At 42.6% G+C, this 12,673-nt stretch overlaps 1 protein-coding gene across 5 annotated transcripts in view; it reads left to right on the top strand.

The window, feature by feature from the left end:
* Window positions 1–12,673, top strand: part of CDC42BPB (CDC42 binding protein kinase beta) — a 161,515-nt gene that overhangs the window by 111,549 nt on the left and 37,293 nt on the right. For all 5 annotated transcript variants that reach the window (XR_009760777.1, XM_061612226.1, XM_061612225.1 and 2 more), the window contains exons 19-21: window positions 3,935–4,083; window positions 6,003–6,097; window positions 8,394–8,473. Coding sequence is in view for 4 of the 5 variants with exons in the window: in XM_061612226.1 (XP_061468210.1) it covers window positions 3,935–4,083; window positions 6,003–6,097; window positions 8,394–8,473 (324 nt within the window). In the remaining variant the exon portion in view is untranslated. The remainder of the gene's footprint in view (window positions 1–3,934; window positions 4,084–6,002; window positions 6,098–8,393; window positions 8,474–12,673) is intronic.

Below are 12,673 nucleotides of genomic sequence, written 5' to 3'. Positions count from 1 at the left end.
AGCCACATTGGGTCTTGACATGCCAGTGTCTGAACCTTCATCTGCCCTAGTCAAGGGGGCTAAGGTGTTGAAAGCTCCCAGGTCTTCAGTTCATTCATTCCCAGTTCCTGACCCTCTTGACAAGATGGCGAAGGAGGAATGGGGTCATCCTCTTCACGCACGCCATGTGACAGCTTTTGCTAACAAATTTTATTCATTAGATCCCGAATTCATGACATTCCTGAAGGTGCCTGCAGTGGACGGGCCTGTTTCAAGACTGGTTTCCAGGTTTCTCCTTCCCAAAGAAGGGGACTCTCAAAGAAGCATCTGAGCAGAAACTGGACTTCACTCTCCGAAGAACCACAATGCCTCAGCATATGCCATCTGAGCCTCTTGCGCTGCCTCATTGATCACCAGAGCCTCCATGATGTGGCTCGATGAGTTACTCGATGATTCTCAGCCAGACCCAGCTAGACTCCAGAAGACCTTGGTCAAGCTACACAAGATTGTAGCGTTTGTGGCAGACGCAACGCTAGATGCAACACAGTGTGCCACTAGGGCTAGGTCCGCAGGTGTAGTAGCTCGCAAGACCCTTTGGGATGCTGACAACACTGCTTATATCAACTTTTCCACAGCCCCCTTTTTGGGCTCCTAGCTGTTCGGAGATGAGGCCCTCAAGGCAGTGATGGTTGATCCCAAGGATAAGAGGAAACCAGTGTTAGCCATGACTAAATGAGATTATCACAGAGCTTCCCACAGATCATCATCTTACCCGTACCAGCAGTCCTTTCAGCCTTTGTGGCTGTACTGATGTCATCCCAATAGGTGGCAGACTTCTTCACTTTGCCAGCTCTTGGAGGCATGTAACCATGGATGCTTGGGTGCAAGATTCTGTGATTTATGGTTACTCTATAGAATTCTGGGAGCTTCCTCCTCACAGGTTTCTACCATCCTCCCTGTCCGCCTCTCCTGAGAGGCAAGAGGGATGACAGAGGCCATACGTCACTTGCTTTCTATAGGTGCAATACAGCCAGTGAATCCTGTCGAATTTTACTCAAGTGTCTACTCTATTTTGTTCGCAGTGCCCCAAAAAGGTCATTTGTGGAAGACAATCTTAGACCTCATATTCGTCACCTCCTTTGTCAGGCATCGGCACTTCAAGATGGAGTCTCTGGCATCGATTGTGGAGGCACTTCAGGAAGGGGACCTTTTGGCTTCTATTAATCTGAAGGAAGTTTACCTGCATGTACCAATCCTGCCATCCCATTGAAGGCTCCTGAGGTTCGCATACAACCAGGCTCAGTTCCAGTACCAGGCTCTACCGTTTGATCTCTCGTTAGCTCCGAGAGTATTCACAAAGCCGATTGCTGCTCTAGTGGTACACCTCCAGCTCCAGGGGATCCACATCTATCCCTACCTGGGCGATCTGCTTGTACGGGCACACTCCATGTCTTATGCATCCACCCACATACATCTCACCCTCACCACCTTGAGGGACCACTGTTTCCTTGTGAACTTACCGGCCTGGGCTCCTGCCAGGAGGAAAGGGGGAATATAAATCAAATAATAAATAAATAAATAAACTTAGAGAAGAGCCACCTTATTCTGATGCAGCATCTTCAGCACCTTGGCACCATATTAGACACAGCTCGCACAATGGTGTTTCTGTCCCCAGAGAGGATAGCAGCCACCATCCCCACAGCTTGCCATATGATGGCCTGAAGGATGGAGGATGTGATGCTCCTAGCCAAAGCAGTGGGACTGTTGCTATCCTTCCTTCACATTGTTCCCTGGGCTCGCTACCATACCCAATCACTCTAGTAGGCTCTTCTGGCCTTTCAGCTGGACATTGCCAATTCCAGACATGGGAGTACACCTTTCCCTATTCCTGCGGTCTTCATTTCACCTGTCCTAAAGTTTTTAAAAGTAGCTGTCTCCATGAGGTACACACAGGTGATACAGCATTTGTAGTGACAAGGATGAGACCCAAGATTGCTGATAGGTGGCGTAAGCACAGCTCTCACTAACAGTCTGCGCAATGTAGGAGGCTTGTTGATGGCTCTAACAAGGTGTTCAGAGTTTGCTACCAATGGGTAACTCTCCCTGATTGCTTGGTGATAGGAGATGCTGGATGGAAATTACCACAAATGGAATCCATTGTTCTTTGACACCTCATTATAATGGAGGATGTTTTCTCTGGACAGAATGGAGGCTTGGTGGAGGGTGCAATCGATAATATGTGGAGGGTATCGTCTCAGAAGAAGGTGTTCATTGATCCTTCTCTGTTATTTATTGTCAGTGTTGCAACTAAGTTTGATTCTCAGAGCTAGGCTATACACAGTGTTCTTTATATGCTTAGGATGGCAGGATTTCCAGTTTAGATAGGTGTGGGCATCAGTGGGTTTGCTGTAGAGATCAGTGGCTATTTTGCTATTTTCACTGGTGAGAAGGACATCAAGAAAAGGGATATGTATATTATCATTTGTACTATTAAATGTAAACTTAATAGATGGATGGATATAGTTGATGTAATTTTTAAATTGTTCTAAGCTCTCTTTATGATTTGTCCAGACCATAAAGGTGTCATCAATGTACTGCCACCATATAACTAGTTTGTTAATGACCTTTTTGAGGATGTCTTGTTCCAGTTTACCCATAAATAGATTTGCATATAATGGAGCCATGCGAGTCCCCATAGCAGCTCCCCACACTACAGCTGATCGCTGTCGGCTGGAGTGCGGTGACTGGAGCTCCCTGTGCTACAGCTGATCAACTGGAGTGCATGATTAGCTATAGCACGGGGAGCTCACGTGCTACAGCTAATCGCTGTCAGCTGAAGCGCTGCAGCTGGAATACGGTAGGGCCCCACTTTTCGGCAGGGGCCTGGAACGTAACCTGCCATATGAGTGGGGCCCTACTGTACAGAGATGTGACATTTAAAGTAACTAGTACAGAATGTGGAATTAATACTGCTTGTTTAAAGACTCAGTTTTAAGTAAGAAGTCGGTGTCTTTGATATATGATGGGAGCTTTAGAACCATATATGTGCTAACATTTGGAAAGAATTTTAATGTTAAAATTTAAATGAATGAATGAAAATGAATAATCACATAATGTGCAACTAACACTAGAAGAAAGGCAAGAATGGATTGTATCTAGCATGGCATTCCTGCATAGAAAAGTCCCAAATGAGGACAGAGAGGTGCCCTTGGCAGTCAATAGGGAGAGGAGGTAACCCTTCACAGGAAATGGATTGGCTTAAACAGCTGGTGCCTTTGCCCATTTCCATCTCTCCTCTCAGCATACTGATTGTTACAGCTGAATTGGCCCAAGGGAAAGGAATTGTTCCTCCTGTTGGAAGCCAAGGGAAGGGTGAGTCCCAAAACCAGTTTCCTTTCTAGTACAGTCTTAGGACAGGGCCGTTGTTTACTGCCTCCGTTACTCATTAGAGATTCTAGTATAATCTGTAGTAAAAGATTAGAATATGACTGAAGTGTATCAGATGTAAGACTAGAAGGGGAAAGTGGTGATTTGTCTATTTATAAAGAATAGCAGATTGTAACAGAGTGAAACGGATTTTGGCAAATAATCAAATCAATAATTGCCTCTTTGAAAGAAGTTTTGCCTCAAATTCTTTTTTAAAGTTTTTCTTGGCTTTGTTTTTGTATTTACATCCATCCTATCAACCCACCAGGGGCCCTCAATTCATCTTCTGTGGATTTTTTGGTCACCTTTTACTTCCAATGTAACTCTGCTCAGTTTGTGTTTCAGCTGTTTGTTTTTTTCCAATTGTCAAGTCAGAATGAGTTTAGTTCCTAATGTTCTTTCCTGAATGCAGTCTCCCTTTTAAGATTTCCTCTCCCCTACCTTTCTAATGATGATGAATTCAAGTGAAGCTCTTGAGTAGTTTTAATATTTAAACATTTGTGGTATTAATAATTGCTTATTGCAATAGGACCCACTCTGGAAAGTGAGACGTAGTCAGAAGCTGGATATGTCAGCAAGGCTGGAGTTGCAGTCTGCTCTTGATGCTGAAATACGTGCCAAGCAGCTAGTCCAGGAAGAATTAAGAAAGGTTAAAGATGCCAACCTGTCCTTTGAAAGGTAATGTTCAATATCTTTCTTTCACCTCTTTCACGTTGCTGTTCTTATCGAGAGTACAACATGTAGATTTCTGACTAGCAATTTTTTATGTAAACTTTTTTTAGTGCATTTTTTGAAATTTTTGAGAGTATGAATATATACTAGGAGTCTAAGAAAGCAAATAAACAACCCCAAGCCTCTGCTTTGCATTGCAATGTAAGTTTAATGGCCTGGATTTTCCTTCCCTAGCCTGATATCCTCCAGATTTTTTGGATTACCAGCTCTCATCAGCTGTAGCCAGCGTGGTTTTCATCAGGGATGATGGGAGTTTTAGTCCAAAACATGTGGAAGGCACCAGATTGAGGAAGGTTGGCCTAGATCCAAAGAGCCATGCAACTAATTCCTCCATGTCCAAGGGGAAACTGAGGAACTTTCCGAAGCTGAGAAAAATTTTGAAATGCAGTTTTGGATATACAATTGGTGGTCTCCCTCTCAAATAGCCATTGTAAAAAACAATCCCACTGGGCATGGAACGCTCTTGTATGAATTTTTTGGAACCTGGCCAATGTACTTAAGTCTGGTGTACACACAACCCAAAACTGAAAAGCAGTCTGTGGAGTTGTGGTCTTCAGAGTAAATTCTCCCTGCCCTTCTCTCTGTAGTTAAACCTTATGTCAGCCATTTTGAAACCCCCTCTCCCATATCATCTCCATCATCACCTACCCCACAATGGCTGCTTTCTCTATCAAGGGAGGAAGCAGCCCTGCTTCCAATTTCCTGAGAAGGAGGAGGAATCAGGATGGTGAGAGACAGAGGAAAAAGGTGGCCAGGCAGAAAGTCATTTTCTTCCTCGTGATATCCCTAGGTTGTAGGCTAGCCACTGGAGCCAAAATGTTTCAGTTCTGGCAGCCTGAGGCTGGAGCTCTTGTATTGGTGGAGGGTTGATTGGCTCACAGTTTTATTTTCTGCAAGCCCTGGAACATCTCTGTCCTTGGTAGAGACTTGCAACATGTCTGTTGCTTCCTCTCTCCATCATGTGCAAGATTATCTGCACACTTGGAAATGTCCTGTTAGAACATTTCATGATTTTATGCTCAGTGTTGGATTTTGGCGACCTTCCTTTTTGAATTTGAATTTGTAAATTTGACGCATGACTTCTCTTCCTCTAACTGGGTAATGTAGCACAAATTTACAGAGGCTAGATAAATCCCTGTCCTCATCTATTGGAGCCTCCTGATGATCATTTAGAAATTATATGCCCTTATTCAAACATGTTTTGGGCTATTGAAATGTCATTTGCTTTTCCTTGTGGCATGCCAAAATTGGTGCAAGACTGTGATCAGTAGACGGTTTCCTGAGATAGTGTTTCTGAGGGACACCTCGTGCTCAAATAGGTAACAGCAACTTGAAAGGTGCTTGTCATTTGTTTTGATTACCCAAATAGGCACATTTTGAATCGTACAGAATAAAGCTAGCCAATTCTTACGTTTGCAGGGTGCTTTTAGCTAGTTCTGTTGAGTGGTGTGATCATTGCTTGATTATATTCACGTTATCTGAAGTGACCAAAATATTTGTACTGGCAACTAACATTTCTGTGCATATTGTTTTTCATCCTGCCTAAGGGTTCTCTGTTCAACTGTATTCTGGGGGATTCTGGGACTTCTTGAAAGCTTATCAGATTTTCTAAATGAGGCAAACGGAGACAGAAGAGAGTAGAGACTCATCTCAGCTGATCTTTCCCTGCAGTGTGAAGTCGCAATTAGACATTAGATACTTTGATGCTAGATAAATAGAGCCTAGGCCACTAGAAAAGTTCATTTTCATGAAAATGATTACAATACAATTAATCTGAAAGGAGGAACCCCTGAAGTAAAAACCAGGGGAAAGAAATGTGTTTTGTTATGTTCCAAATGTTTCAAGGTTTCTGTTTCACCATTTAGCAAACTAAAGGAATCCGAAACAAAAAATCGAGAACTCTTGGAAGAAGTTGAAGCTTTAAAGATGAAGCTGGAAGAAAAATACAGGACTGATGCAGGTAATTTAGACAATATATAACTGTCTAAATCCTGTCAAGGCCCTATTCCCACTGTGGAATAGTGAGGCACAAAGGGCCAGAGAGACAGTTGCTCCCAAGTGTCCTCTGCAGCACTTTGGAGTTCCCTGGTATTCTGGGGACCTAAAACAGCAATGAAATGGGCTCTATGACAACTAGAGCACAGGTAGCGGAAATCTCACTCTCACCTAGCAACAGCTAGGACTGTTCCTAGATTGGGATAGTTTAGCAGTGGTAGTCTTGGCACTGGTAACCTCCACAGTGGAATATTGTAGTGCGCTTTATTATGACTTCTAATAAGGTTGGTCTGAAAGCTACAGCCTCATGCAGAATGCTACAGCATCTCTATTGAAGGAGGTGACCCATCGATAGTGTGTGACATCTGCCCTGAAAAAGCTACACTAGTTGCCCATATTTATTTTATTTAACAGAATTTATATACCACTTGACTGTATTAAATCCTCAAAGTGTTTTTTATATATCATGCTAATTTCAGTGTTTTGCTTTTGGCATACAAAGCCCTAAACAACATGGGGACAGGTTACCTCTGGAAGTGCCCCAGAGTATATTCCTGCCTGGACATTTTAATGCTAGAGAAAGAGAGATTCTTAGTAGTGTTGTATGCTCCTGACTTTTGTCTTATATCCACTAAGACCAGGGCATTTAGTCTGGCAGGCTGCCTTTGAGAATACCCTTCCTGTGAGGAAGGACCTGCAGGCATTTAAGACCTGTATTGGCATTTAAGCGCTTGCTTAAAACGCACCTGTTCACCCAGGCTTTTCCTGAAGGGTGATCCAGCTATGTTGATGTTTTGATATGATGTATTTTGTAGTTGTTTTATTATGTGCCTTCAAGTCGATTATGACTTATGGCGACCCTATGAAACTTTTTTATGGTCCATGGTATCCGCAAAGCTCTCCTCCAACACCACATTTCAAATGAGTTGATTTTTCTCTTACCTCTTCTTTCACTGTCCCACTTTCACATCCATACATAGAGATCAGGAATACCATGGTCTGAATGATCCTGACTTTGGTGTTCAGTGATACACCTTTGCATTTGAGGACCTTTTCTAGTTCTCTCATAGCTGCCCTGCCCAGTCCTAACCTCCTGATTTCTTGACTGTTGTCTCCATTTTGGTTAATGACTGTGCCAAGCTATTGGTAATCCTTGACAAGTTCAATGTCCTCATTGTCAACTTTAAAGTTACATAACTCTTCTGTTGTCATTAATTTAGTCTTCTTGACATTCAGCTGTAATCCTGCTTTTGTGCTTTCCTCTTTAACTTTCAACAGCATTTGTTTCAAATCATTACTGGTTTCTGCTAGTAATCTATGGTACTAGCTATGGTATGGTATCATCTGCATATCTTAAATTATTGGAATTTCTCCCTCTAGTTTTCACACCTCCTTCATCTTGGTCCAATCCCGCTTTCTGTATGATATGTTCTGCGTATAGATTAAACAAATAGGGTGATAAAATATGCCCTTGTCTCACACCCTTTTGGATTGGGAACCAATTGGTTTCTCCATATTCTGTCCTTACAGTAGCCTCTATAGGTTGCACATCAGGACAATCAGATGCTGTGGCACCCCCATTCCTTTTCAAGCATTCCATAGTTTTTCATGATCTACACAAAAGCTTTGCTGTAATCTACAAAGCACAGGGTGATTTTCATCTGAAGTTCCTTGGTCTGTTGCATTATCCAACATATGTTTGCGATATGATCTGTGGTACCTCTTCCCTTTATAAATCCAGCTTGGACATCTGGCATTTCTCACTCCATATATGGTTAGAAACTTTGTTGTAGAATCTTGAGCATTACTTTACTTGCATGGGATATTAAGGCAATAGTTCAATAATTACTGCATTCCCTGGGATCCCCTTTCTTTGGAATTGAGATATATAGTGAACACTTCCAGTCTGTGGGCCATTGTTTAGTTTTCCATATTTGTTGACAAATTTTTGTCAAATTTGGACAGATTCAGTCTCAGTAACTTGTGTCAACTCTATTGGTATGCCATCTGTTCCTGGTGATTTGTTTCTTCCAAGTATTTTAAGAGCAGCTTTCACCTCACATTCTAAAATTTCTTGTTTGTTCATCATACAGTTCTTCCGTGAATGAATCTGTGGCGGGTGGTTGTTTTATAAATGTAATTTTTTCATTGATTTTATGGGGTTCAACACTGTGATGCTTTTCTTAATGTTGCCAGTAAAGAAATTTTGCAAATAAATACATTAAAGTATGATGATGATGATGATGATTTCCTTTTTCCAGGTCTCAAACTTTCAGACTTCCAAGATTCTATTTTTGAATATTTCAATACATCACCTCTTGCTCACGATCTAACTTTCAGAGTAAGTATTCAAGTATGGTTAACAACATTGTCTAAGGCTACACATAGTGAGTTGGTATGTAGCAAATGAACATGAACCATTAAGGACAAACAGATCAGTTATGATAAATGATGTTGAGTTGGGGTGAGCAGTGAGGTAGCCAGGTTTTCTGATGATACCAAATTGTTCAGGGTGGTTAAAATAAAAAAGAATTGCAAGGAGCTCCAAAAGGATATCTCCAAACACAGTGAATGGGCAGTAAAATGGCAAATGGAATTCAATGTTGAAAATGGAAATGGACTGCCTTCAAGTCGATCCCGACTTATGGCGACCCTATGAATGAGTTTTCATGGTAAGCGGTATTCAAAGGTGGTTTACCATTGCCTTCCTCTGACGCTGAGAGATGGTGACTGGCCCAAGGTCACTGTCGAGCCCCAGCTCTCTGTGGAAGGGCAGGGAGGGGGAAGGCATGAGTTGCAGACGCCTCAACTGCCAGAAGGTGCGGAAGATCCAGCTGTTGTTGTGTCTATTCCAGACATTAGGAAAAGGAGTGTGTTAGATGCTCCACCAATTCCCATGGGTGACCCAGCCCCCCTTGGGGACATAAGAACATAAGAACATAAGAAGAGCCTGCTGGATCAGGCCAGTGGCCCATCTAGTCCAACATCCTGTTCTCACAGTGGCCAACCAGGTGCCTGGGGGAAGCCCGCAAGCAGGACCCGAGTGCAAGAACACTCTCCCCTCCTGAGGCTTCCGGCAACTGGTTTTCAGAAGCATGCTGCCTCTGACTAGGGTGGCAGAGCACAGCCATCATGGCTAGTAGCCATTGATAGCCCTGTCCTCCATGAATTTGTCTCATCTTCTTTTAAAGCCGTCCAAGCTGGTGGCCATTACTGCATCTTGTGGGAGCAAATTCCATAGTTTAACTATGCGCTGAGTAAAGAAGTACTTCCTTTTGTCTGTCCTGAATCTTCCAACATTCAGCTTCTTTGAATGTCCACGAGTTCTAGTATTATGAGAGAGGGAGAACTTTTCTCTATCCACTTTCTCAATGCCATGCATAATTTTATACACTTCTATCATGTCTCCTCTGACCCGCCTTTTCTCTAAACTAAAAAGCCCCAAATGCTGCAACCTTTCCTCGTAAGGGAGTCGCTCCATCCCCTTGATCATTCTGGTTGCCCTCTTCTGAACCTTTTCCAACTCTAGAATATCCTTTTTGAGATGAGGCGACCAGAACTGTACACAGTATTCCAAATGCAGCCGCACCATAGATTTATACAACGGCATTATGATATCGGCTGTTTTATTTTCAATACCTTTCCTAATTATCGCTAGCATGGAATTTGCCTTTTTCACAGCTGCCGCACACTGGGTCGACATTTTCATTGTGCTGTCCACTACAACCCCGAGGTCTCTCTCCTGGTCGGTCACCGCCAGTTCAGACCCCATGAGCGTATATGTGAAATTCAGATTTTTTGCTCCAATATGCATAATTTTACACTTGTTTATATTGAATTGCATTTGCCATTTTTCTGCCCATTCACTCAGTTTGGAGAGGTCTTTTTGGAGCTCTTCGCAATCCCTTTTTGTTTTAACAACCCTGAACAATTTAGTGTCGTCAGCAAACTTGGCCACTTCACTGCTCACTCCTAATTCTAGGTCATTAATGAACAAGTTGAAAAGTACAGGTCCCAATACCGATCCTTGAGGGACTCCACTTTCTACAGCCCTCCATTGGGAGAACTGTCCGTTGATTCCTATTCTCTGCTTTCTGCTTCTTAACCAATTCCTTATCCACAAGAGGACCTCTCCTCTTATTCCATGACTGCTAAGCTTCCTCAGAAGCCTTTGGTGAGGTACCTTGTCAAGCGCTTTTTGAAAGTCTAAGTACACTATGTCCACTGGATCACCTCTATCTGTATGCTTGTTGACACTCTCAAAGAATTCTAATAGGTTACTGAGACAGGACTTTCCCTTGCAGAAGCCATGCTGGCTCTGCTTCAGCAAGGCTTGTTCTTCTATGTGCTTAGTTAATCTAGCTTTAATACTACTTTCTACCAGTTTTCCAGGGACAGAAGTTAAGCTAACTGGCCTGTAATTTCCGGGATCCCCTCTGGATCCCTTTTTGAATATTGGCATTACATTTGCCACTTTCCAGTCCTCAGGCACGGAGGAGGACCCAAGGGACAAGTTACATATTTTAGTTAGCAGATCAGCAATTTCACCTTTGAGTTCTTTGAGAACTCTCGGGTGGATGCCATCCGGGCCCGGTGATTTGTCAGTTTTTATATTGTCCATTAAGCTTAGAACTTCCTCTCTCATTACCACTATTTGTCTCAGTTCCTCAGAATCCCTTCCTGCAAATGTTAGTTCAGGTTCAGGGATCTGCCCTATATCTTCCACTGTGAAGACAGATGCAAAGAATTCATTTAGCTTCTCTGCAATCTCCTTATCGTTCTTTAGTACACCTTTGACTCCCTTATCATCCAAGGGTCCAATCATCTCCCTAGATGGTCTCCTGCTTTGTATGTATATATAGAATTTTTTGTTGTTGGTTTTTATGTTCTTAGCAATGTGCTCCTCAAATTCTTTTTTAGCATCCCTTATTGTCTTCTTGCATTTCTTTTGCCAGAGTTTGTGTTCTTTTTTATTTTCTTCAGCGCTCAGCCTTCAACCATCCCAACGGATCAGTTAGGGGAGGATTCCGAAAAAGCAGTAACTCCTCCTTCACCAAGCTGTGAATTAGCAGTAACCCCCCCTTCGTCCCGCAGTAACTTAGAGACGCCGGACGCTTCTCAGCCCTCTACTTCCTGGACTGTTGATAAGGACCCCGTTTCGTCTGATGAGCCCATGGAGGCTCGCCCCCCCTCACCTCGCTCTCGGCGGCAGGAAAAGCGTACTGGGCAGAGTGCGGGTGTGCGAAGGAGTGAGAGATTGCGCTCAAAAACTTTCCCTATATAAGTCTGCTGAGTATTGAGGGGGGTGTTGAGTCAACTTTCTTCTTACGTCGCAGAGCATGTCAAGAGTGTAGTTAGGGATTCCTAGTGAATTAATGTAGGGTTTTCTATGAAGCGCACTGCTTTTGATGTATCCATTACTCTAATAAAACGAGATTTACTTGCACCAGCGTCTCAGTTCCTGGTATCGACTCTGGACGGGACAGTCACCCAGTGAGCTTCATGGCTGTGTGGGGATTCGAACCCTGGTCTCTCAGATCATAGTCCAACATTCTAACCACTACGCTAAACTGGCTCTTCCAATTCAATGTTAGCAAGTGTAAAACAAGTAGTGAGAAAAATCCTAATTTTGCATATATGATGATGAGCTGGTAGATAGCTCAATGAAAATGTCAACAGAGTATGGGGCTGCTGTGAAAAAGGCAAATTCCATGTTAGGGATCATTAGCAAAGAGATTTAAAATAAAATTCCCATGTCATAATGCCTTTACATAATTCTATGATGCAACCACATTTGAAATATAATGTATAATTCTGGTTGCTTCACCTCAAAAGGATATTGTAGAGTTGGAAATGGTTTGGAAAAGAGTAAGCCAAATTATCAAGGGGATGGAGCAATTCCCATATGAGGAAATGCTGTTGCACTCAGTCCTGCTTGTAGGCATCCCATTGACAACTGGTTGGCTACTATGAGAACAGGATACTGGGCTAGGTAGGCCTTTGGTCTGATCCACAGAGTCATCTTATGTTCTTACGCTAGCCAGAATTGCATTTGTGCAGTCTTTCTGATTACATTTGAAAATTGGTTTCTCTATTTCCAACTCCGTCTCCCTTATCCTAAGATACTGAGGTAAGTAATAGCAGTTTGCTGGGCTCCTGCTGGGAGGAAGGACAGGATATAAATCAAATAATAATTAATAAATAAGTCCTTGTCTCTAAGCAATCTAGATTGTTCCTTAAAGCAGAGTCTTGCCTCTTTTCCTTTTACTATAAAGCATGATAGAAATTGGAAGTTTATTTTTTGTTTAAAGTTAAAGCACAACTGGGAAAAAGAGAAACAAAGGAATAAGTATTTTCCCCATTAAGATAAACTTCCTATTCTGTAGCCCTCGTCTGTCTTATCTCTTCTGCCAGGGTTAAGATCTCTGTCCTTAGTTAGCCTCTGATCCCTTCTCTTCATCTGTCTTCTAGTTTAATTCTTCCACATCCTCCTTATACCATTGTCTGCCAAACCATCTCCTATAATGACTACACAAAAGGA

The sequence above is a fragment of the Rhineura floridana genome, chromosome 2, assembly GCF_030035675.1.
Source record: "Rhineura floridana isolate rRhiFlo1 chromosome 2, rRhiFlo1.hap2, whole genome shotgun sequence".
NCBI lineage: Eukaryota > Metazoa > Chordata > Lepidosauria > Squamata > Rhineuridae > Rhineura > Rhineura floridana.
This window is presented reverse-complemented; position numbering and strand designations above follow the sequence as displayed.